The sequence below is a fragment of the Ceratotherium simum genome, chromosome 22, assembly GCF_057802395.1.
Source record: "Ceratotherium simum simum isolate JZ-2026a chromosome 22, ASM5780239v1, whole genome shotgun sequence".
NCBI lineage: Eukaryota > Metazoa > Chordata > Mammalia > Perissodactyla > Rhinocerotidae > Ceratotherium > Ceratotherium simum.
In genome coordinates, this window is record NC_141921.1 from 50,120,500 (window position 1) to 50,142,993 (window position 22,494).

The 22,494-nt window shown below is 46.8% G+C and overlaps 1 protein-coding gene across 1 annotated transcript in view; it reads left to right on the forward strand.

The window, feature by feature from the left end:
* Positions 1–22,494, forward strand: part of CFAP74 (cilia and flagella associated protein 74) — a 65,362-nt gene that overhangs the window by 20,659 nt on the left and 22,209 nt on the right. The window contains exons 15-17 of the mRNA XM_087445829.1: positions 191–280; positions 14,881–15,045; positions 16,586–16,748. Of these exons, the coding sequence (XP_087301955.1) occupies positions 191–280; positions 14,881–15,045; positions 16,586–16,748 (418 nt within the window). The remainder of the gene's footprint in view (positions 1–190; positions 281–14,880; positions 15,046–16,585; positions 16,749–22,494) is intronic.

Sequence of the window (22,494 nt, forward strand, 5' to 3'; positions counted from 1 at the left end):
TTATTGTTCTAACAGGCCTTGGCCAGTGGGAGACCCCTCCTAGACAGGTTCTGCAGACCCCTCCCTCTGGTGCAACACGAGCTTGGTGGGCGGCAGGCAGGCCTGGCCCAGGCTGTGGTTATATAAATGCAGTATGTGTCACTGGGTAAGTTACAAACGTGCATGGTGGTTGGGCTGTTTTATGTTTTAGATAAACAAAGATCTGGAAGGAAATGTCTCATTTCTGGCTCAGACGGGCGAATTTTCTGTTCCACTGAAGTGTTCAACAAAAAAATGTTCTGTAAGTTCAAAGCCACTTGAACCCACATTTCTTGGGACATCCTGGTTGGGAGCCCCAGTACAGGGAGTGTGCATCCCGGAGTGTGGGTGAGATGGGCTGAGATGGGCCCCACATCGGGAGTGTGCGTCCCCAAGTGTGGGTGAGATGGGCTGAGAGTGGGGCCCACATCGGGACTGTGTGTCCTGGAGTGTGGGTGAGATGAGCTGAGATGGGGCCCACATCGGGAGTGTGCATCCCTGAGTGTGGGTGAGATGGGCTGAGATGGGGCCCACATAGGGACTGTGTGTCCTGGAGTATGAGTGAGATGGGCTGAGATGGGGCCCACGTCGGGAGTGTGTGTCCTGGAGTGTGGGTGAGATGGGCTGAGATGGGGCCCATGTTGGGACTGAGCGTCCTGGAGTGTGGGTGAGATGGACTGCGCATGGTGCCCACGTCGGGTGTTTGCGTCCCAGAGTGTAGGTGAGTTGGGCTGAGACGGGGCCTCTGTCGGGAGTGTGCGTCCCAGAGTGTGGGTGAAATGGGCTGAGAGTGGGACCCATGTCTCCACTGTGGGGCTCTGTCCCAGTGCTAGCTCACGTTGGGCTCTAACCCAGGCCTTAGATGGGTAACGTGAATGTGGTGTTTTGAGAAGATGAGCACCTACATCAATGCTGGAAAAATTCCCACAAATCCTGGCCCTCAGGTCAGAGAAGACCTTGAGATTCTTCTCAGAAGACTTTGGTCCTCTCTACAGCTCTGTGGTGTCCACTGATTTTTTTTTAACTATGGTCATCATGCTGTACATTACATCTCCAGAACTTATTTATCTTATAACTGGAAGTTTGTACCTTTTGACCCCCTTCACCCATTTCTCTCACTCCCACTCCCCACCCCGGGCAACCACCAACCTGTTCTCTGTATCTGTGAGTTTCATTTTTTAGATTCCACATATAAGTGAGATCATACAGTATTTGTCTTTCTCTGTTTGACTTATCTCACTTAGCATAATGCCCTCAAAGTCCATCCATGTTGTTGTGAATGGCAGGATTTCCTTCTTTTTTATGAATGACTAATATTTCATTGTATGTATATACCACATTTTCTTTGTTCATTCATCTATCGATGGACACTTAGGTTGTTTTCATATCTTGGCTGCTGTGAATAATTCTTCAGTGAACATGGGAGTGCAGATATCTCTTCAAGATACTGATTCATTTCTTTTGGATATATACCCAGAAGGGGGATTGTTGGATCATATGGGAATTGTATTTTTAATTTTTTGAGGAACCTCCATATTGTTTTCCTTAGTGGCTGCACCAGTTCACATTCCCACTAACAGTGCACAAGGGTCCCCTTTTCTCCACATCCTTGCCGTCACTTGTTATCTCTTGTCTTTTGATGACAGATATTCTAACCGGTGTGAGGTGATGTCTCATTGTGGTTTTGATTTGCATTTCCCTGATGTTTAGTGATGTTGAGCGCCTTTTCATTCACCTGTTGGCCATTTGTACATCCTCTTTGGAAAAATGTCTGTTTAGGTCCTCTGCCCATTTTTTTTTTTTTTAAAGATTTTATTTATTCATTTTTTCCCCCCAAAGCCCCAGCAGATAGTTGTTATGTCATAGGTTCACATCCTTCTAGTTGCTGTACGTGGGACTCGGCCTCACGCTGGACAGAGAAGTGGTGCCCTGGGGCGCGCCCGGGATCCGAACCCGGGCCGCCAGCATCAGAGCGCGCGCACTTAACTGCCAAGCCACGGAGCCGGCCCTCTGCCCATTTTTAAATTGATTGTTTTTTTGCTATTGAGTTGTATGAGTTCTTTATATATTTTGGATATTAACCCCTTATCAGGTGTAGGGTTTCAAATATTCTCTCTCATTCAGTAGTTCGCCTTTTCGTTTTGCTAATGGTTTTCTTTGCTGTGCAGAATTGGTCCTTTTTTTAACTAAGAAAAATTTCAAACATAATGAAAAGCAGAAAGAATAGTACAATGGATATCCACATGCTGCTCCCGGGGTCCAGCCATTGTCAACATTTGCCGTATTTGCTTCATCTGTCTACCTCTCTATCTTTGCTGATCCACTTCAAAGTGAATGAGCAACATTGTAACACTCAGCACCCACCTCATAAAACTTCAGCATGCATCGCGAATAAACAAGGAAATTCTCCTACAGAAACCACCATATCGTTGCCTCTCCTGACTGAACTAGTCAGCCCTTACCACAACGATGCTGCATAACAAACGCCTCCTAAATTCAGCAGCTGATAACAGCAACAAGCATCTGTGTCATGGTGACAGGTGTGCAGGTCGGCTGTGGTTTGGCTGGTCCAGGCTGGGCTCGGCTGGGCACCTCTCTCCAGGCTGCAGGTGACCTGCAGGGGGGGCTCCTAGCCCCTAGGCAGCAGTTTCCCTGGCATGAGGATGACTTGAGCCCAGGAAACGAAGGCCAACCACACAAGCACGTTTCAGGCCTTCCCTCGTTTCACATCTCCTCCTTACAACTGGGCAAATCAAGTCACATGGCAATGCCTTCCATCAATGGGGCAGAGAGATGTGCCCCCCACTCTGGTGCCACACAGGAGAGCAAGGTGGAAGGAGGGAGTGGAGTAGTGGGGCAGTAGCCTGAGAGTCTGCACTAATAAGATGAACAATATTCAGAGTCATTGCCTTTATTCGGTCCACATTCAGATGTACCCAATTGTCCCCAAACCACCTTTTATAACTTATTTTTTGAGCGAGGATACAATCAAGATCACACATTGCATTTGATTATTAGGTTCTTAAGTCTTTCTTTTTTTTCAGGTTTTTATGGTGCTCAACACACATAGCATAGAATTGACCGTCTAACCATTTTTAAGTATACACTCCAGTGGTGTTAAATGCATTCACGTTGTTGTGCAGCCACCACCACCATCCGTCTCCAGAACTCTTTCCATCTCACAAAACAGAAACTCTGTCCCCATTAAGCACTAACTCCCCATCCCCCCCAGCCGCTGGCAACCTCCATCCTACTTTCTGTCCTATGATTTTGATGACTCTAAGTACCTTATATAAGTGGAATCATATGGTATTTGTCTTTTGTGACTGGCTCATTTCACCGAGCAGTGTCCTCAAGTCCCCTCCACGTCGTGGTGAGTGTCAGGGTTTCCTTCCATGTCGAGGCCGACTGGTGAGGAGGGCCTGGCCCCTGTCGTGCTGCTCACTGGGCACTGTGTGCCTTGTAGCTTCTTTGCCCCTCGCTTCCTGCATTCCTGTCCTCTTTTGTGTTTAGCTGATATTTTTTTAGGAAACATTTTAGTTCCTTCCTCATTTCCTTTTGTGTATGTTCTAAAGCTATTCTCTTTGTGGTTCCCATGGGGATGACATTTCACATCCTAAAGTTATAGTGCTCTCACTTGAATTTATGGCAGCCTGTCTTCAATAACATGCAAAAACCCCGCTCCTTACAGCTCCGACCCCCCCCCGCCGTTGTTGATAGCACAGTATTACATCTTTATAACTTGTGTGTCCAATAACATAAACTAGTCATTTTTAAAAATGCATTAGTCTCGGGGCCGGCCAAGTGGCACAAGCAGTTGAGTGCACGTGCTCCACTGTGGCGGCCTGGGGTTCGCCGGTTCGGATCCCGGGCGCGCACCAGTGCACCACTTGGCAAGCCATGCTGTGGCGGCGTCCCCTATAAAGTGGAGGAAGATGGGCATGGATGTTAGCCCAGGGCCAGTCTTCCTCAGCAAAAAGAGGAGGATTGGCAGATGTTAGCTCAGGGCCAATCCTCCACACCAAGAAAAATAAATAAATAAAAATAAAAATAAAATAAAATAAATTTAAAAATGCATTAGTCTCTTAAGTTATGTAGAAAACAAAAAGTGCATCTACAAACCACTGTGACAGTAGTGCTGGCTTCTATAATTGCCAGTGTACGTACCTTCACTGAGATCTTTATTTCTCCTTTTGGCTTTGAGGTCCTGTCCCATGTCCTTTCTCCCACCCTGCAGGACTCCCTGAAGCGTTTCTCGCAGGGCAGGTCCAGTGGTTACATCTCCCTTAGCTTTTGTTTATCTGGGAATGTCTTCATTTCTCCCTCACTTTTGAAGGACAGTTTTGCCAGATATAGGATTCTTGGTTGACATTTTTTTTCTTTGAGCATTTTGAATATATCAGCCCACTGCCTGTGGCCTCCAAAGTTTCTGACGAGAAACCTGCAAAGAATCTATTTGAGGCTCCATGTACATGATGAATCTCTTTTCTCTTGCTTTCAAGGTTCTCTCTTCATCTTTGGCTTTCAACACTTTGCTTATAATGTGTCTCAGTGCAGGTGTCTTTGAGTCCCTCTCACTTGGAGTTCGTCAAACTCCTTAGATGTTGATATTCGTGTATTTCATCAAATGTGGGAAGTTTTGGGCCATATTATCTTCAAATATTCTCTTCTCCTTCTGAGACTCCCATGGTGCATGTGTTGGTTCACGTGATGGTGTCCCTTAGGCTCTGTTCTCTTTTCTTTGGTATTTTTTCTTTCTGTTCCTCAGACTCAGTGATTTCCATTGTCTTATCTTCAAGTTCACTGATTCTTTCTTCTCCCTGCTCAAATCTGCCTTTGATTCCCTTTAGTGAGTTTTTCACTTCAGTTATTGTACTTTTCAGCTCCGAAATTTATTTTTGGTTTCTTTTTAGGTTTTCTCTCTCTTTACTGATATTTCCATCTTGTTCATACATCACTTTCGTGACTTTCCCCACATCTTCCTTTGGTTCTTGCAGCATCTCTAACACGGTTGTCTTGAAGTCTTTATCTAGTGGATTTGCCCTCAGCTTGTTTCAGGAACAGTGTGATTTATTGTTTTCCATTGACTGAGCCGTGCTCTCTTGTTTCTTTGTACACTTTGTGATTTTTTGTGGAAAACTGGACATTTGATCTAGTAATATGGTAACTCTGGAATTCAGATTCTCCACTTCCCCGGGGTTTGTGTTTTTTTGTTATTGTTTATTGTTTTTTGATTGTTATAGGCTGTCTCTGTGCCAAGGATCAGCCTGAGGTGCAAACTTAGTGTCTCCTCAGGTCTTCTCTGAGCCTTTCCCTGGGCATGCACAGTGCACGTGCACACTTTCTAATTTTCCCTGTGTATGTAGTTGTCTTTCGTCTTTAATGTCTGGGGGGGAAAGGGAAAAATGAAGGAGGGGGAGGAAAGGACCTCAACCTTTTAAGTCCCCTGGATGTCACTTCGTCCAGGGGAGGGGACAACAACAGTGGCCGCCTGCCTTTGTCTGCACCTCTGTGATCAGAGCAGAGATCCCCGATATTTGGAGGACAGGGGCTCCTCAAGTTGTGTGCAAGTTGCTCTAGGAACACACAGCTGCCTGCCACATGGCTGGGTGTGGGCTGGGCAATGCTATTGTGCTACGAGCTGGAACTGACCAAAATTGGTTGTGATTTACCATCCAAGACTTCCTCTGGAAGTTGCAAGACTTCAGCAGACTCCCAAGTTCCCAAATAGTTCATCAGACAGATTCTGCCTATGCAGTTGTCCAGGTGGGGAGGGATTCCTGGTGCTTCCTGCCCTACTATCATCCCAAATCCCCCATTAAGTCTCTTTTGAGCTGGAATACACCCCACCCCACATTTTGGTCATGAAATTGACAGGCCATTTCTCTCGTAGAACATCCTACATCCTGAATTTGTGATTGCTTGCTACAGTTCTAGGTAATGTGTCCCTCTGTCCCCTATTTCCTTTAAACTGGATGTTAATGTCAGGTACTAGGTGAAAACAGTCATATTGTCTTTAAATCATAAGGGGCTGAAACAGACCCACGACCCTCCATAAACTGGAAGTTAGAGTAAATTCAGTTTGACTCAGGGAGGACGTTTTTGGCAAGACGATGCCTTGTGTTACGTTGCATCAAGAGGTGTGTAATGGCTGCCCGCCCGCCTCCTACCCACTGGTACTGGCGCCAAGACCAGTCTCTGGGTGACACAGGACAGCCCGCCAATCACTGTGTTCCGTACTTGAGCACTGCACCAATGGCCAGTCCCCATCGATCCCGTCGCCGCCTCGTGGTCTTAGCACCTGCTGATGATCCTGCCTGAATGACCACTTTCCTGGGAGGGACAGCGGTGTTTTCTGTTGTCATTCATCCTGTCTCCTCTGGCCAGCAGAGCTCTCCTCCTCCAGTCGGCTCTCCACATTCTCCTGAGCCTCCAATCGTGTGGAGAAGGCTTCTTTCTGTACTAGGTTGTTTCTGTCTCTACAAATTCACGTCTTTACTGATTTTTAGTGAAGGAGGAGTTGGCACAATCATCACTTCCAGTAGAGGCCAGTTAGCTTCTCTTACTGCCTCTCCCCGTGTCATAATGGATTCGTGGATTTTCACCTATTCAAGTGTTTCAATCACTCTAGTCTCCATTCTTCTCGGGGCTCCTGTTAGCCAGCGTGGCCGTGGCAGCCCTGGGCCCTGCTTGGGTTCACACAAGGCCTGTGCACCACGGCCCAGGGTGGAGGCAGCTCTGCTCGTGGTTGCCATGCGCCCCAAGGCTGTGGAGAGCCAATGTGTGTCGCAGCCTCCTGCCTCCTGGACACCCACCTTACCTGGGCTCACGAGCTGTCCCCTCACCCTGTACACACTGCCTTCTCCACAGTGGCACACAGCACAGGGCAGCACTACTTGCTGGGGACAGGCCCCCAGAGAGAGCATGTGCGTGGTGGAGCCAAGATTCAAACCCGGAACTCAGCCCTGGGAGAAGGCCTGGCACCACTGGGCGGCAAGGCCTGAGGCTCCTTCCCTGATGGGCCTGGAAAGCACCTACCTGCTGGACCCACCTATTGCCAAGCGTGTGGAAGGCCACTGTTCTGCAATCAAACCCCCGGCACACAGTCTGCAGTGTCCTTGGGCCTCTCCTGCACTCTGGTCACTGTCCCCTTAGGTGAAGCTGCTGTGACAGAGGCACCCAAGACTGTAGCTTAGCTAAGTAAGAATTTCCTTCTCTCAGAGGGGAGGGTCTGGGCTGGGGGCTGCACTGCCTTCCTCAACAAATGGCTTCCAAGGCATTGTCCATTCCCAGGCCAAGGGAAGGGAGATAGGTCAGGTCCTAGGCATGAGCCGGGAGTTTCAGCCACTTCCACACTCAGTTGCATGGTGACACCTGGCAAGGTACACTGAGAAGTAGAGCCCTTGCAGGGTGGCTCTGTCCAGCTGAATCTCAGGGGCTCTACCACAAAAGGAAGAAGAGAGAATGGCTAGAGGGGCACACAGTGGTCCCCACCACAGTCAGCCCCCCAGCCACCCAGGTGTGCATGTGTGCTCTTCTCTCATTCCCATACGCAGAATACACGCCGCCCCTTCCTAGGGCAGTGACCCAGGCCCACCTGGGCACTGCCTCCAGCTCAGGATCTCTGAGACGGGGGACCCTCCCCGTCCGGTCTAGATGTGGCTTCTCAAAGTCTGGTGGCCTATAACTAGGAGACAGGTCACCTGCCCACCTACCCCATACACACACACACACGCACCCACATGCACAATGTATTCACACACACACACATATGCATTCACATGCATACATCCCCACCTGTATACACACATGCGCGCGCTCACACACTCGCACCCACGCGCGTTCACACACGTGCACAGGCACACACGCATTCACACACACATGCACACGTGCTTTCACCCTGGTCTGCTCTCTGGGAAACTCTCCTGCCCGTTTGCCTCGGCAGCCCCTGGACGTGCATCTGAAGCAGGAGCAGAGGACAGCGAGTGCCTGGCCTCCAAACTCAGTGCCCAGAAATGCTCGCAGGGAGGCCACCCGGGCACGGCATTCTTAGCCGGTGCCCAAATGGTTCTGTGGCTGGCAGCCCATGGAGGGTGCACTTTCCTTCTGGAAGGAAGTCCTGCAGCACAGCTGGTCTCACCCGGGGTGGCAGTCACCTTGCCAGGCCCCTTCTCCCTTACTCCTCTTGACCCCTTGGTGAGGGGAAGGTAGGCTTGACGTTCTTTCTAATGACTTTATTTTTTAGAATAGTTTTAGATTTACAGAAAAAATGCAAAGATATTACAAAGACTAGCCATATGCTCCACACCCAGGCTCCCCTGTAATTAACACCTTATGTTAGTATGGCCCATTTATTAAATTATTAACCAACACTGATGTATTATTATATTATTAACTAAAGAAGGCACTGTATTCAGATTTCCTTAGTTTTCTCCTAATGTCTGATTTCTGTTCTACATCACATCCGTGTAGCACACGGCTCATGGGGGCTGTCTCACCATAGGCTCCTTGCGGCTGTGACAGTTTCTGAGACTTTCCCCTTTTTTTGGTGACCTTGAGAGTTTGGAGGAGTGCTGCTCAGTTATTCTGTGGGGACGTTTGTCTCACGCGTAGACTGAGGTTGTGGGCTTGGGAGGAAGACCACAGGGGAGCCGTGCCCTTCCCATCACATCGTGTCAATGGCACACAATCAACACGACTCGCTACGTGCTACGCGACATTGACCTCGACTGCCTGGCGGAGGTGTGGCTGTCAGCTTTCTTCACTGTGATGTTTCTCTTTTTCCATAGATATTTTGTCAAATATCTATGTAAATCATTTGGAATTCTTCTGCATTTGAGATTTATTTCTTCTTCCTCATTTATTAATTTATAAAACCATTTATTTATTTCATTCTTCTAATTATAATCAGCTACAACTTTACTTTGTCACTCACCTGTTTCCTGTTTGCACGTTGGGAGAATGTCAGTTGGCTCCTGTGTCCTCTGATGGACTGTTATCATCATGTTTTTAGAAGTTTTTCCTTGAGACTTCCTCTCTTTCTGAAACTAGGGAATGCTCCCTAATTTCTATCTGCATATTTCCTGCCCACCTAGAGGCAGCCATTTCTCCAAGAGCCCTGTTCCTATTACTGGAGAACAGCATTGGAAACCAGACAGAAGGTGTGCTCGTGGCTACTGGTGTGCCGTTGCTTCTAAACCTTCCCACCTGACAAAGCGAGGAGACACGCGTGTGCACTACCCTGCGTGTGGACACACGTCTGTGTCTGTTTAGTTGACCATCTGCATCTACATCAAGCTAACCATGAGTTCATAGATGTCTCCAGTTCCGGTCCCTGACGGACGGATCGCTCCTCTGCCTGCTCCAGCAGGGAGAAGCCTGGCTCTCGCTTCAGCTGCCCACTCCCTCCATAGTTCAGCCCTCCTGCCCACTCGTGTGCAGTGCCAGCCCCCTGAGCCCCGCCCGGGGAGCAGCTTTCCCACCAGAGCAAGGGCTGGTGCGCAGGGGCCTTTGGCCTACAGTTTCCACTCTTGCAGTCTCTCAGGTGAGCACCTTTTCCCACCTTCTTCAGTCAGGCTGTTTCATAAAATTGTAATAAAGTGAGGTTGTTTTGTAACATTCTGCATTCTATCCTTGGATTTCCTCAAACGGCTAAATAATTTTTTTTCGTAGACTTCATTTTTTAGAGCAGTTTCAGGTTCACAGCAAAATTGAACAGAAGGTAGAGAGATTTCTCATATATCCCTGCTCCTTCAAACATGCGCAGCCTCCCACTTATCAACATCCCCACCAGATGGTGTCTCTGTTACATCTGACAGACCTGCTTTGACACATCGTTGTCACCCAGCGTCCATAGTTGACCTTTCGGTTCACTCTTATGTCATACATTCTGTGGGTTTATTTATTTATTTTTTGTGTGAGGAAGATCAGCCCTGAGCTAACGTCTGATGCCAATCCTCCTCTTTTTTTTTTGCTGAGAAAGATTGGCCCTGGGCTAACATCCGTGCTCATCTTCCTGTACTTTATATGGGACGCCGCCACAGCATGGCGTGACAAGCGGTGCATCGGTGCATGCCTGGGATCCGAACCTGTGAACCCCAGGCCGCCGAAGTGGAGCGCGCGCATTTAACCGCTACGCCACTGGGCCAGCCCCTCATTCTGTGGGTTTAGACAAATATATGATGACACGTAGCCATCATTATGGTGTCATACAGAGTAGTTTCCCTGCCCTAAAAATCCTCTTGGCTCCACCTCTTCCCCCTCCGTCCTCCCACCCCTGGCCACCACTGATCTTTTTTTTTCTTTTTTTTTATTGTGGCAAAATACACATTAACATAAAATTGATCACTGCCATCCATCGCCATAACTCTTTTCATCTTGTAAAACTGAAAATCTGTACCTATTAAACACTAACTCTCCAATCTCCCCTCCCCCCACTCCCTGGCAATCAGCATCCTAGTTTTTGTCTCTATGAATTTGACTAAGTGCCTCATGTAAGTGGAATCAGACAGTATTTGTCCTTTTGTGACTGGCTTGTTTCACTCAGCATAATGTGCTCAAGATTCATCCATACTGTAGTGTGTGTCAGAATTTCCTGCCTTTTTGAGTCTCAGTAATATTCCATTTTGTGTTTATACTACATTTTGTTCATCATTCATCCCTCATTGGACACTTGGGTTGCTTCCATGTTTTAGCTATTGTGTAGAGTGCTGCTATGAACATGGGTGTACAAATATCTCTCCGAGAACCTGCTTTTGATTCTTTTGGGTATATACACAGAAGTGGAATTGCTAGATCATATTGTAGTTCTATTTTTAATTTTTCTGAGCAACAGCCATACTGTCTTCCACGGCAGCTGCACCATTTTATGTTCCCACCAACGGTGCACAGGGTTCCCATTTCTCACCTCCTCCCCAATGCTTGTTTTCTGTCCTGTTGAGAGCAGCCATCCTAGTGGATGTGAGATTGTACCTCATTGTGGTTTTGACGTTCATTTCCCTAATGATTATGATATGAGCATCTTTTCATGGGCCTATTGGCCATGTGTATGTCTTCTTTGGAGAAATGTCTGTTCAAGTCCTTTGCACATGTCTGAGTCCAGTTGTTTGTTTTTTGTTATTGAGTTTTAGGAGTTCTTTACAAATTCTGGATATTAATCCCTTATCAGATATATGATTTGCAAATATTTTCTCCCATTTTGTGGGTTGCTTTTTTACTCTATAGATAGTGTCTTTTGATGTACAAACTTTTTTAATTTTCATAAAGTCCAACTTGTCTGTTTTATGTTTTTTTGCCAGTGCTTTTGGTGTCCTAGCCAAGAAATCATTGCCAAATCCAATGTTGTGAAGCTTTTGTCCTATGTTTCTTCTAAGAGTTTTATTATTTTAGGTCTTTGATCCATTTTGAGTTAATTTTTGTATATGGTGTTAGATGAGGGTCGATTTCATTCTGTTGCATGTGGATATCCAGTTTTCCCAGCACCATTTGTTGACCTTTCCCCATTGAATGGTCTTGGCACCCTTGCCAAAAATCATTTGACCATATATATGAGGGTTTATTTCTGGGATCTCTATTCTATTCCATTGGTCTGCATGTCTGTCTTTATGCCCAAACCATACTGTTTTGGTAACTGTAGCTTTGTGGTAAGTTTTGAAATCAGTAAGTATGAGTTTTCTAGTTTTGTTCTTCTTTTTCAAGATTGTTTTGGCTATTCTGGGTCCTTTGAGATTCCATATGAATTTTAGGATGGGTTTTTCTATTTCTCTAAAAAAAGTCATTGGAATTTTGATAGGGATTGCATTGAATCTCTAGATCACTTTGGGTAATATTGACACTTTAACAATAGTAAATCTTCCAACCCATGAGCTTGGGATGTGTTTCATTTATTTGTGTCTTCTTTAATTTCTTTCAGCAATCTTTTGTAGTTTTCATCATACAGGTCTTTCGACTCCTTGGTTAAGTTAATTCCTAAGAATTTTATTCTTTTTGTGTGTATGTGAGAAAGATTAGCCCTGAGCTAACATATGAGCCCATCTTCCTCTATTTTATATATGGGATGCTGCCACAGCATGGCTTAATGTGCAGTGCATAGGTCTGCGCCTGGGATCCAAACCCAAGAACCCCGGGCCACTGAAGCGGAACGCATGAACTTAACTACTATGCCACCAGGCCGGCCCCAGAATTTTATTCTTTTTGTTGTTGTTGTTGTGAGGAAGATCAGCCCTGAGCTAACAACCATGCTAATCCTCCTCTTTTTGCTGAGGAAGACCGGCTCTGAGCTAACATCTATTGCCAGCCCTCCTCCTTTTTTTTTCCCCAAAGCCCCAGTAGATAGTTGTATGTCATCGTTGCACATCCTTCTAGTTGCTGTACGTGGGACGCGGCCTCAGCATGGCCGGAGAAGCAGTACGTCAGTGCACGCCCAGGATACGAACCCAGGCCGCCAGTAGCGGAGCACGCACACTTAACCGCTAAGCCACGGGGAATTCTTTTTATGCTATTGTAAATGGGATTGTTTTTATAATTTCCTTTTCAGATTGTTCATTGTTCATGTATGAAAATGCAACTGATTTTTGTGTGTTGACTTTGTATCTTGCTACTTCACTGAATTTTTTTACTAGATCTAATAGCTTTTTTGTGGAGTCTTTTGGATTTTCTACATGTAAGATCATGTCATCTGCAAACAGAGATAATTTTACTTCTTCCTTTCCCATTTAGATGCCTTTTATTTCTTTTTCTTGCCTAATTGCTCTGGCTAGGACTTCCAGCTCTAGGTTGAATAGAAGTAGTGACAGTGGCCATCCTTGTCTTGTTCCTGATCTTAGAGGAAAAGCTTTCAGTCTTTCACCATTGAGTGTGATGTTTGCTGTGGGTTTTTCATATATGGCTTTTATTATGTGGAGGTAGTTTCCTTCAGTTCGCATTTTCTTGAGTGTTTTATCATGAAAGTGTGTTGAATTTTGTCAGATGCTTTTTTCTGCATCAATTGAGATGATTATGTGGGGGTTTTTCTTCATTTTGTTGATGTGACATATTACATTGATTGATTTTTATGTGTTCAACCATCCTTGCATTCCAGGAAGGAATCTCTCTTGGTCATATTGTATAATCCTTTTAATATGCTGCTTAATTTGGTTTGCTAGTATTTTTTAAGGAATTTTGTATCAATTTTCTTAAGGGATGTTGGTCTGCAGTTTTCTTCTCTTGTGGTGTCTTTGTCTCGCTTTGTTATCAGAGTTATGCTGGCCTCACAAAATGAGTTGGGAAGTGTTCCCTCTGCCTCAAATTTTAGGAAGGATTGGTATTAGCTCTTCAAATGTTTGGTGGACTTCAATGAAGCCATCAGGTCCAGGGCTTTTTTTAGTTGAGAGGTTTTTGATCACTGATTCAATGTCCTTACTAGTTATAGGTCTATTCAGATTGTCTATTTCTTTTTGATTTAGTTTTGGTAGGTTTTGTGTTTCTAGGAATTTGCCCATTTCATCTAGGTTTTCCAGTTGTTCATAGTACTCTCTCACTGTCCTTATTTCTGTAGGATTGGTAGTAATGTCCCCACTTTCATTTCTGATTTTAGTAATCTGAGTCTTCTCTCTTTTCACTGAGTCCATCTAGCTAAATGTCTGTCAATTTTGTTGATCTTGTCAAAGAACCAACTTTTGGTTTCATTGATTTTTCTTTATTGTTTCTCTGTGCTCTATTTTGTTTATCTCTGCTCTAATGTTTAGTATTTCTTTCCTTCTGCTACCTTTGGGTTTAGTTTGTTCTTTTTCTAGTTCCTTAACTTGTAAAAGTAGGTTGTTGATTTGAGATCTTTCTTGTTTTTTAATGTCAGCATTTCTAGCTATAAACTTCCTCTTCGGCACTGCTTTCTCTGCATCCTATAAGTTTTGGTGTGTTGTGCTTTTATTTTCATTTGTCTCTAATTATTTTCTAATTTCCCTTGTGATTTCTTCTTTGATTCATTGGTTGTTTAAAAGTGTGTTGTTTAATTTCCATAATTTTGTGAATTTTTCAGTTTTCTTTGTGTTATTGATTTCTAACTTTACCCTATTGTGATCAGAGAAGACTTTATATGATGTATATCTTTTTAAATCTATTGGGACTTAATTTGTGGCCTAACATATGGTCTGGAAAATGTCCCATGTGTACTTGAGAAGAATGTGTATGCTGCTGTTGGGTGGAGTGTTCTGTTTGATCTGGTTAGTTTATTTTGTTGTTGAAGTCTTCGATTTCCTTACTTATGTTCTGTCTGGTTGTTCTGTCCATTATTGTGAGTAGGGTATTGAAGTCTCCAACGGTTATTGTAAACTGTCTGTTTCTCACTTCAATTCTGTCCGCTTTTACTTCATATATTTTGATGGTCTGTCATTAGGTACATAAATGTTTATAATGGTTATATCTTCTTGCTGCATTGAAACTTCTATTAATATATAACCACTGATCTTATTATTATCTCCTTAGTTTTGCCTTTTCCAGAATACAGTTGGAATCACACAGTGTGGAGCCTTTGCAGATTGGCTTCTTTCACTCGGTAAACACGTTTGAGGCTCCGCTGTGTCTTTTCATGGCTTGATGGTTCATTTCTTTTTAACTGGCTTGACTTTTAAAAAATGGGACTCAGGTGCTCGCAGACTGTCATGGTCAATACACAAATCTATGATTTCTAGGATGTGGATCGTGTCCCTGGGGTGTACGGAGACTCCACCTCTCCCGCCTGGAGCCAGATGCAGGCCTTGCCCCTGAGCAGGAGGAAGGGGCCAGAGCTCCTTGTGCCCCCTCACGGCTGCAGGGTGACAGTTGGGAGAGGAGACCTTGCTGCAGGCCTGGTGCAGCCTCCCTCGCTCACTTGGGGTCTTTTGGCAGCTGTCCCTTGACAAGGAGCTCATTGACTTTGGCAGCTATGTGGTAGGTGAGACCGCATCCCGGATCATCACGCTGACCAACGTCGGGGGCTTGGGCACCAGATTCAAGTTTCTTCCGGCATCAGAGTCCTATGAGATGGACATCTCCCCGTCAGTCCTGAAAATAGTGAGTGTGCTGCTTGCTTCCCATCAACAGCTGTGGGTACTCAGCCAAGGGCAGGGCGTGGTGCCTCCCACCCCTAAGACAGTCCCGTGAGTGTAAAGTGGGTGATGACACAAAGGAATCTGTTGACATGGGGCTGGAGGAGAAGGAGTAGCAGGACATGCTCGTCAGTCTAAGTAGAAGAGATCAGTCTCTGTAAGGAGTACACCTGGGGCCACCTGGCCACAGGCACAGTGGCAGCAGGACGCTGCCCCCTCTCCAGCGTGTGGTGACGGGGCGGTGGCCGAGAGCTCCAGGCCTGAGACCCCCAGGGGGCCGTCCCTTCTCCTGGTGCGCCTCCAAAGTCCCAGCAGGGGGCGCCAGCCCAACCCAGATGACTCAGGCTGAACGCCAAGGCAAGCGCTGCCCCGCGGCTGCACCTTCTCCAAAGGTGCAAGGTGGGCCTTGGTCCTTTCATGGGAAGGCTGTGCAATGTGCCGCTAAGTGAACGGAAACAGCCTCAGAGCGTCACCCCATCCATGGAGACAACTCCTGTCCAGGCTTCAGCTGGAGAGAAACTTTGCCCTTTTTAAATACACATCTAAATTAGTTGAAGCTTTCCTACAAGAAGCACTGAGCTCCAATTTTGCAGTTCTGTCCACTGCATTAAGGGGTCTCAGCAAAGGCCCTGGAAGAGTCTCCCCCAGGGAGGGAGGGGACCGATGGGGCGGGGGTCCCCTGGGCAGCAATGTGGACCAGCAGCTGTAGCAGAGGTAGGAGGGGCCAGAGTGTGAACCTAGGAGGACGGCCAAGGGGATAGTGGGTGAGGAGGTGGTCTGGGGGCGGGCTCCCTGCGTGGCTCGGGGGATGGGTGCACAGGCCCCTCAGGGTACTCCACGGGTGCCAGCCCTGTCTTGTCCTGGGGGGCGTCTGTCCTGCTGGACAGCAGCTCCGCCCAAGCAGTGCCCAGTCTGTCCCTCCACCTTGTGGCCCCTGAGTCACACGTGACAGGCACTCAGTCATTCTGCTGTGAGCACAGGAGCGAGGACTGGGTGTCAGTGACCTCTGGGTGATGAGCAGAGGTGGGGCTGGACCAGTTCTCAGGCCAGCAGGGATCTGGGCTAAAGCCAGGAGAGCACGGAGCTGAAGCCTGGACAACCCCACCTGGGGAGAGGAACCCAGCGTCCTGGGAGCTCAGGCAGAGAGGAATGTAGAGGGCCAGTGCGGGAGGGAGACTGTGCACTTGGCCACATGCCAGAGCCCAGCACACAGTGGGCTCCAAGATGGGGGGTCAGTGCCTGCAGTGGCCAAGGAAGAGCTAGCCTGGGCTAGAGCAAGCAAGGCGGAGGGCTCAGCCCGGAGCCACTGGATAAGAGCTGCTGTGGTCTGGAGGCCCAGCACAGGGCAGGACGAGAGCCATCCAGGGGGATGTGCAGGAGCCAGCAGCCCCCAGCCTAGGTCATGGCCAGGCTCTCCACATGGTCCTCACAGTGACGGGGGTCTGGGCAGTCGAGTGGGAAAGGCAAATGGAAATTTCCAGTAAAGGTCATGTTCTCTTCTTTAGAGCAGTCTCTTTACATCCGAAGATAAAGGCTTTAATGAAAAAATCATCACCAGTTTTTCTGAGCAGCAGATCGAGGGCAATGAGTCGTCTCCCATTGACGAGCCAAGCCAAAAGGAGTCTGGCAATCTGGACAGCAAGGAGCAGGAGGAGGGGCGCCCTGCAGGTGAGCTGGGCACCTGTGGGCCCATGCTTGGCATGCAGCTCTGGGGACCTCAGATGCAGGACCCCTGAGTCCCAGTTGTTTGACAGGCAAAAAGGGGGCAAGTGGGGCGGGTTGGAGGGCCCCAGAGTGGGCAGCATTCCAGGAGGCACCCCGAGCACCTGCTGGCCTCCAGCAAAGCTCTGATATGCCAGCATGGTGCCAGAGGGCTGTACGGTGCAGAATCTCTCCAGGGCTCCGATTTTAAGTGATAATAAATAAGAAAATATTCATGTATTCAAAAAAATACTGGTTATGGAGTGGATTGAAATTTGCATTTATATTTAAGCCAACGGAAGGCTTAGAGGATATCCTGGCTTTCGACCACCAGGCTGGCCACAGGGGGAGTTGCCTTCCTCACTACCCTTGGGGGTCCTTGTTGGGACATTTGAGGAGCCCTGCTCCAGGGATGCAGCTGCAGACTGGATTGGGGTTGTGGGGGGAGGAGAGCCAGGAGGCTCTGCTAATGGGGTCACTGGAGCCACACTGTCTGGGGCCGCACTGAACTCTGCACAGAAGTGCAGATAACGCATGGGGACAGTTTAAAGAGGAGTCATGACATTGGCACCTCGACCCCATCACTGAGCTTGAGAAGGAAGAGAATACCTGGAGGCCAGCCTCGCCTCGACTGCCTCTTTTGCACAGTGACGGCTGTCTGGAGTTGTTTTTATTTCCCCTGCCTCCCCTTATGGTTTTTCCATCCGTGTACACACATCTAGAAATGGCTGGATCTCTTCCTTGCTATAAATGGAGCCGTGGCAAGCGCAGTCCTTGGTGAGTTTTTCTCTTGCTCAGCGTCAAGCTTTGAGGTTCCTCCACACTGATACGTGGGCTCTTCTTCCTGTTGCCACCACTTTATGGCGTCTCCTTTCGTGAACGCGCCTTGAGTCACAGACCCGCTCCCCCACTGGTTCACACTGGGGGCATTTCAAGGTGTGTGCTGTCACACACAGGGCCACGTCTCCATGTGTGCGTTTCTCTGGGGCATACCTGGGTGTGTGCATGCTGCCTCACAGGGTACACACAACTTCACCTTCATTAGCTAAGCAAGTTCTTTTTCAATGTGGTTGTGCTGATTCACACCCCACCAGTAGCACCTAAGACCGTGCTACCCAACACGGCTGCCACTAGCCACACCTGGCTATTTACACTTAAATTAATCAAAATTGAAAAAGAGTAAAAATTCCTCTCCACCTTCACACAAGCACATTTCAAGTGCTGAATAGCCACCTGGGGCTGGTGGCTGCCAGCCTTCCGTCCTCCAGAAAGTCCCGCTGGGCAGCACTCGGTGCTGTCAGTCTGGAGGTCTGTGAAGGCGTGTTGTTGAGGTTTCAGTTTGTATCTCCCACATCACCAGCAAGATCGTCTGTCTGTTCATAAGCCTGTCTACTATTTGGATTTTCTTCTGTATGAAATATCTGTTAAAGCTTTCCCCCCACTTTTCAGTGGAGTTGTCTGTCTTTTCCTTATTTATTCACAGAAGTTCTTTCCATCCGTAGATACTTGCCTCTTGGTCAGTTAGGAATGCTGCAAATATTGCCACCACATCCTTTTACTCCCTTTATGATCTCATTTCTTAAATCAAAGTTCTTAATTTTAATGTTTGCAAATTCATCCATCATTTCTTTTGAAGTTTGTTTTTTATGCCTTTTTAGCAAATTTTTTCCTATCCCATGGTCATAAAGACATAAAACAGGGCTCTTATGTTTAGGTCTATAATCTGTCTGGAATTCATTTTTGTGTATGATGTGAGGTAGGGGTCTGGGCTCTTTATTTTCGCCACGTGGACATCCAGTTGTTCCTGCAACTTGTGTTGGAAAGTCTTTCCTTTCCCCATTGGATCAATTTGCTATCTTTGTCAAAAATAGACTTGTTATCTTTGTCACAAATGTTTCTAGACTCTCTTTTCTGGTCAGTTGATCCATTTACCTATCGAGTACCACACTGTCTTGATTATTGAAGCTTTAGAGTAAGCCTTGAAGCCAGGTGGTGTAAGTCACCCAACTTTGTTCTCTTTTTTTCAATATATTTCCATTGATTATTTTAGGTACTTTGCATTTCCATATAAATTTTAGAAACAGCTTCTTGATTTCTGAAAAAAAGCCTAGTGTGGGTATGATTGGCACAGTGAATCTATAGATCAGTTGAATCCGTAGGTCAGTTTAGGGGAAATGGGCATCTTAACAATATCAGATCTTTCAATCCATAAACATGGTACATGTCTCCGTGTAGTTAGGTCCTATTTAATTTTTTTCAGCAATGTCTTGTAGTTTACAATACAGAGGTCTTATACATTTTTGGTCTGTTTATCCAGTCTGATGGTCTTAGACTTTTTCCAGAGTGTTTAATCTATTTACATTTATTGTGATTCTTGATATATTTGGATTTGTTTCCACCATCATATTTTGTGCTTTATATTGGTCTGCTTTTTTTTCTTCTTCTTTTTTTAATCTTATTTTCTGGACTTTTAGCCTCTCTGCTTCTTTTCCTCTTTACCAATTAGACAGTCTCCTGGTCTTTGAAGTGGCCCTAAAACAGGGAGCTGCATCCTTCCACAGCCCCTGCTGGCACCTTGCCAGAGGTGGGGCCATCTCACCCTGGGGACCACCGATCGTCACAAACATCTGGTGTGAGCACAGGGTGCAGGGGCAGATGGAGCCCCTGCCTCGCTATATTTGTAATACTACAGGAAACTATCTTTCAAAAAAAAGAAGACAATTTTTGTAATCATAACAAAGCAGTGAAGAGAAGAGAGACTCTGGTAAGCAAACTGTGGTTTTGTTTGGCGTGGAGAGAGAATGAGCAGGTTCGGCTCCCGCGCCTCCTCTGCCTCCTGTGCTGAGTCGGGAGGTCAGGTGGCCTTGACCACAGGACTCGCCCCGCCCCCAGTAGCACTTGAAAAGGTGACCCCCACCACCACGTGTCAGCAGGGGCCATCTTCTGAGTGGAGTTTGGGACACAGTCCCCACTGGAGGTTGTGGGGGTCCTCACTTCAGCCCAGGCGGAAGTCCAACTCCCAGTGTGGGCTCCCGAGACCTGCTGACTCAGCACTGGCCCGTGGCCACAGCAGGGGTTGTGTTCTGAGTGAGTTAAACGAAGGGGTCCACCCAGGGTGCGTCTGACAGGAGACCCCTGCGTGTGCAGGGTCCTAGAGGGCTGCACACTTGGTGAGTGCAGCAGTGAAGAATGCTAGTAGAAGAATAAACTGCCACTGAGCAGGACAGCAAGGAAGCAGCAGACCAGGTCCCCGCACCCTTGGCTCCGAGGTAAGTGGGGGGACTCTCCCTTGGTGATTAAAACCATCGCCAGGCCTCATGTGGGTCTGCAGCCTGAACTCATGCCCCTGCACCGTATAAACCATCTCCAGCAGAGGCTTCAGGAGAAGGTCGTCGCAGGTGGGGAAAGCTTCGGGTGCCCAGTCACACAAAGGCAACTCCCCTCTGGAAAAGTGCAGCTTCAGCTCAGAACTCAAGGAATTCACAGATAAAGTGCCAAGAAACACGAGCTCACAGTCAAAAGTCACTTGGCATCTTCATCAAGAAACCAGCCAGCGATATAAAATGGAGGAAGATTGGCACGGATGTTAGCTCAGGGCCAGTCTTCTCTCAGCAAAAAGAGGAGGATTGGCATGGATGTTAGCTCAGGGCTGATCTTCCGCGCACGCACACACACACACACATGCTAAATAAATAAATAAATATTAAAAAAAAAAAAGAAAGAAAGAAACCAGCCAACGGATCCCGCAGTACGTGGAAAGGAAAATACATCGTAAGCAAGTGGCATCCGTCCTCGGATACAAGGCTGTGCAACATTCAAAAAACACCCAACATGATTCACCATATTGACAGGCCAAAGAGGGAAAAACATCTAATTGTCTCAACTCATGCAGAAAAAGCATTTGACAAAATTCAATATCCATTCGTGATCAAAACTCTCAGCAAAATAGGAATAGGAGAGAATTTCCTCAACCTGATAATGGGCATCTTAAAAAAACAAACCTACAGCTGACATCATACTTAGTGATGAAAGATTGAATGCTTTCCCCTAAAATATTGGAAATACAGCGAAGATGTCCACTCACTCACTCCTATTCAGAGCGATAAGGCAAGAAAAGGAAATAAAAGACAAAGTTTGAGAAGAAAGCAATAAAATTATCTTTATTTACAGACCAATATTATTATCCTTATAGAAAATCCCAAAGAGGCTACAAAACTAATAAGTGAGTTTAGCACAGTCACAGGATACAATATGCAAAAAAGAAGCATATTTCTAGATAGTAGAAATTAACAATTGGAAATTGAATTTTTATAAGTACCGTTTATGATAACACCAAAAACATGAACTACCGAGTTACAAAGCTAAGAGAAAATGTGCAGGGTCTATGTGCTGAAAACTACAAAACTGATGAAAGAAGTCAAAGCCTCAAAAAAAGGGGAGAGGGGCCGGCCCAGTGGCGCAAGCAGTTAAGTGCGCACGCTCCGCTGTGGCGGCCCGGGGTTCGCGGGTTCGGATCCCGGCCGCACACCAACGCACGGCTTGTCCAACCATGCTGTGGCGGCGTCCCATATAGAGTGGAGGAAGATGGGCACGGATGTTAGCTCAGCGCCAGTCTTCCTCAGCAAAAAAAGAGGAGGATTGGCATCAGATCTTAGCTCAGAGCCGATCTTCCTCACAAAAAATAAATAAATAAGGGGGAGACCGTGGAGATCCTGGACTGGAGGCTCGATATTGTTAAGACGTTAGCTCTCCCGTAACTGACTATCGAGGAATGCAGTTCCAGTCCAAATCCTAGCAGGATTTTTCATGGAAATTGAGAAGCTGGTTCTAAAATTTATATGGAAATTCAAAAGATCTAAAATAGCCAAAACAGTTTTGAAAGAGAAGAGCAAAGCTGGAGGACTCAGACTCCCTGGCGTCAGCCTCACCCCTGAGCTGCACTAACAGGACAGTGTGGTGTTGGCAAAGGGGGGCACGGAGATCAGTGGAACACAACCAAGTCCAAACTAGACCACACGAGTGTGGCCAGTTGATTTCCAATAGAGGTTCCTGGAGAAAGAACAGTCTCCAGCAAAGGAGCCCTTAACAATTAGATAAACATATGCTGCAAAATTAACCTCTGCCCATTCCTCACCCTGTAAACAAAAATTATTCAAAACAAGTCGTAGACCTAAATGTAAAATCTAAAACTATAAAACTTCTAGAAGAAAACATAGGAGAGGGCCGGCTCTGTGGCTTGGCGGTTAAGTGCGTGCGCTCTGATGCTGGCGACCCGGGTTCGGATCCCGGGAGCGCCCTGAGGCACCACTTCTCCCTCCAACACGAGGCCGGGTCCCACGTACAGCAACTAGAAGGATGTGAACCTATGGCATACAACTGTCTACTGGGGCTTTGGGGGGAAAAAACTGAATAAATAAAATCTTTAAAAAAAAAAAAAGAAAACATAGGAGAAAACCTGTGTAACCTTGGGTTAGGCAAAGATTTCTTAGATGCGACATCAAAAGCATGATCCATTTTTTAAAAAAATTATAGGGGCCTGCCCCATGGTGTAATGGTTAAGTTCAGTGCACTGCGCTTCAGCAGCCTGGGTTCGTGGGTTTGGATCCTGGGCACGGACCTACACCACTCATCAGCCATGCTGTGGTGACGACCCACATATAAAGTGGAGGAAGATTGGCACAGGTGTTAGCTCAGGGCTAATCTTCCTCAGCAA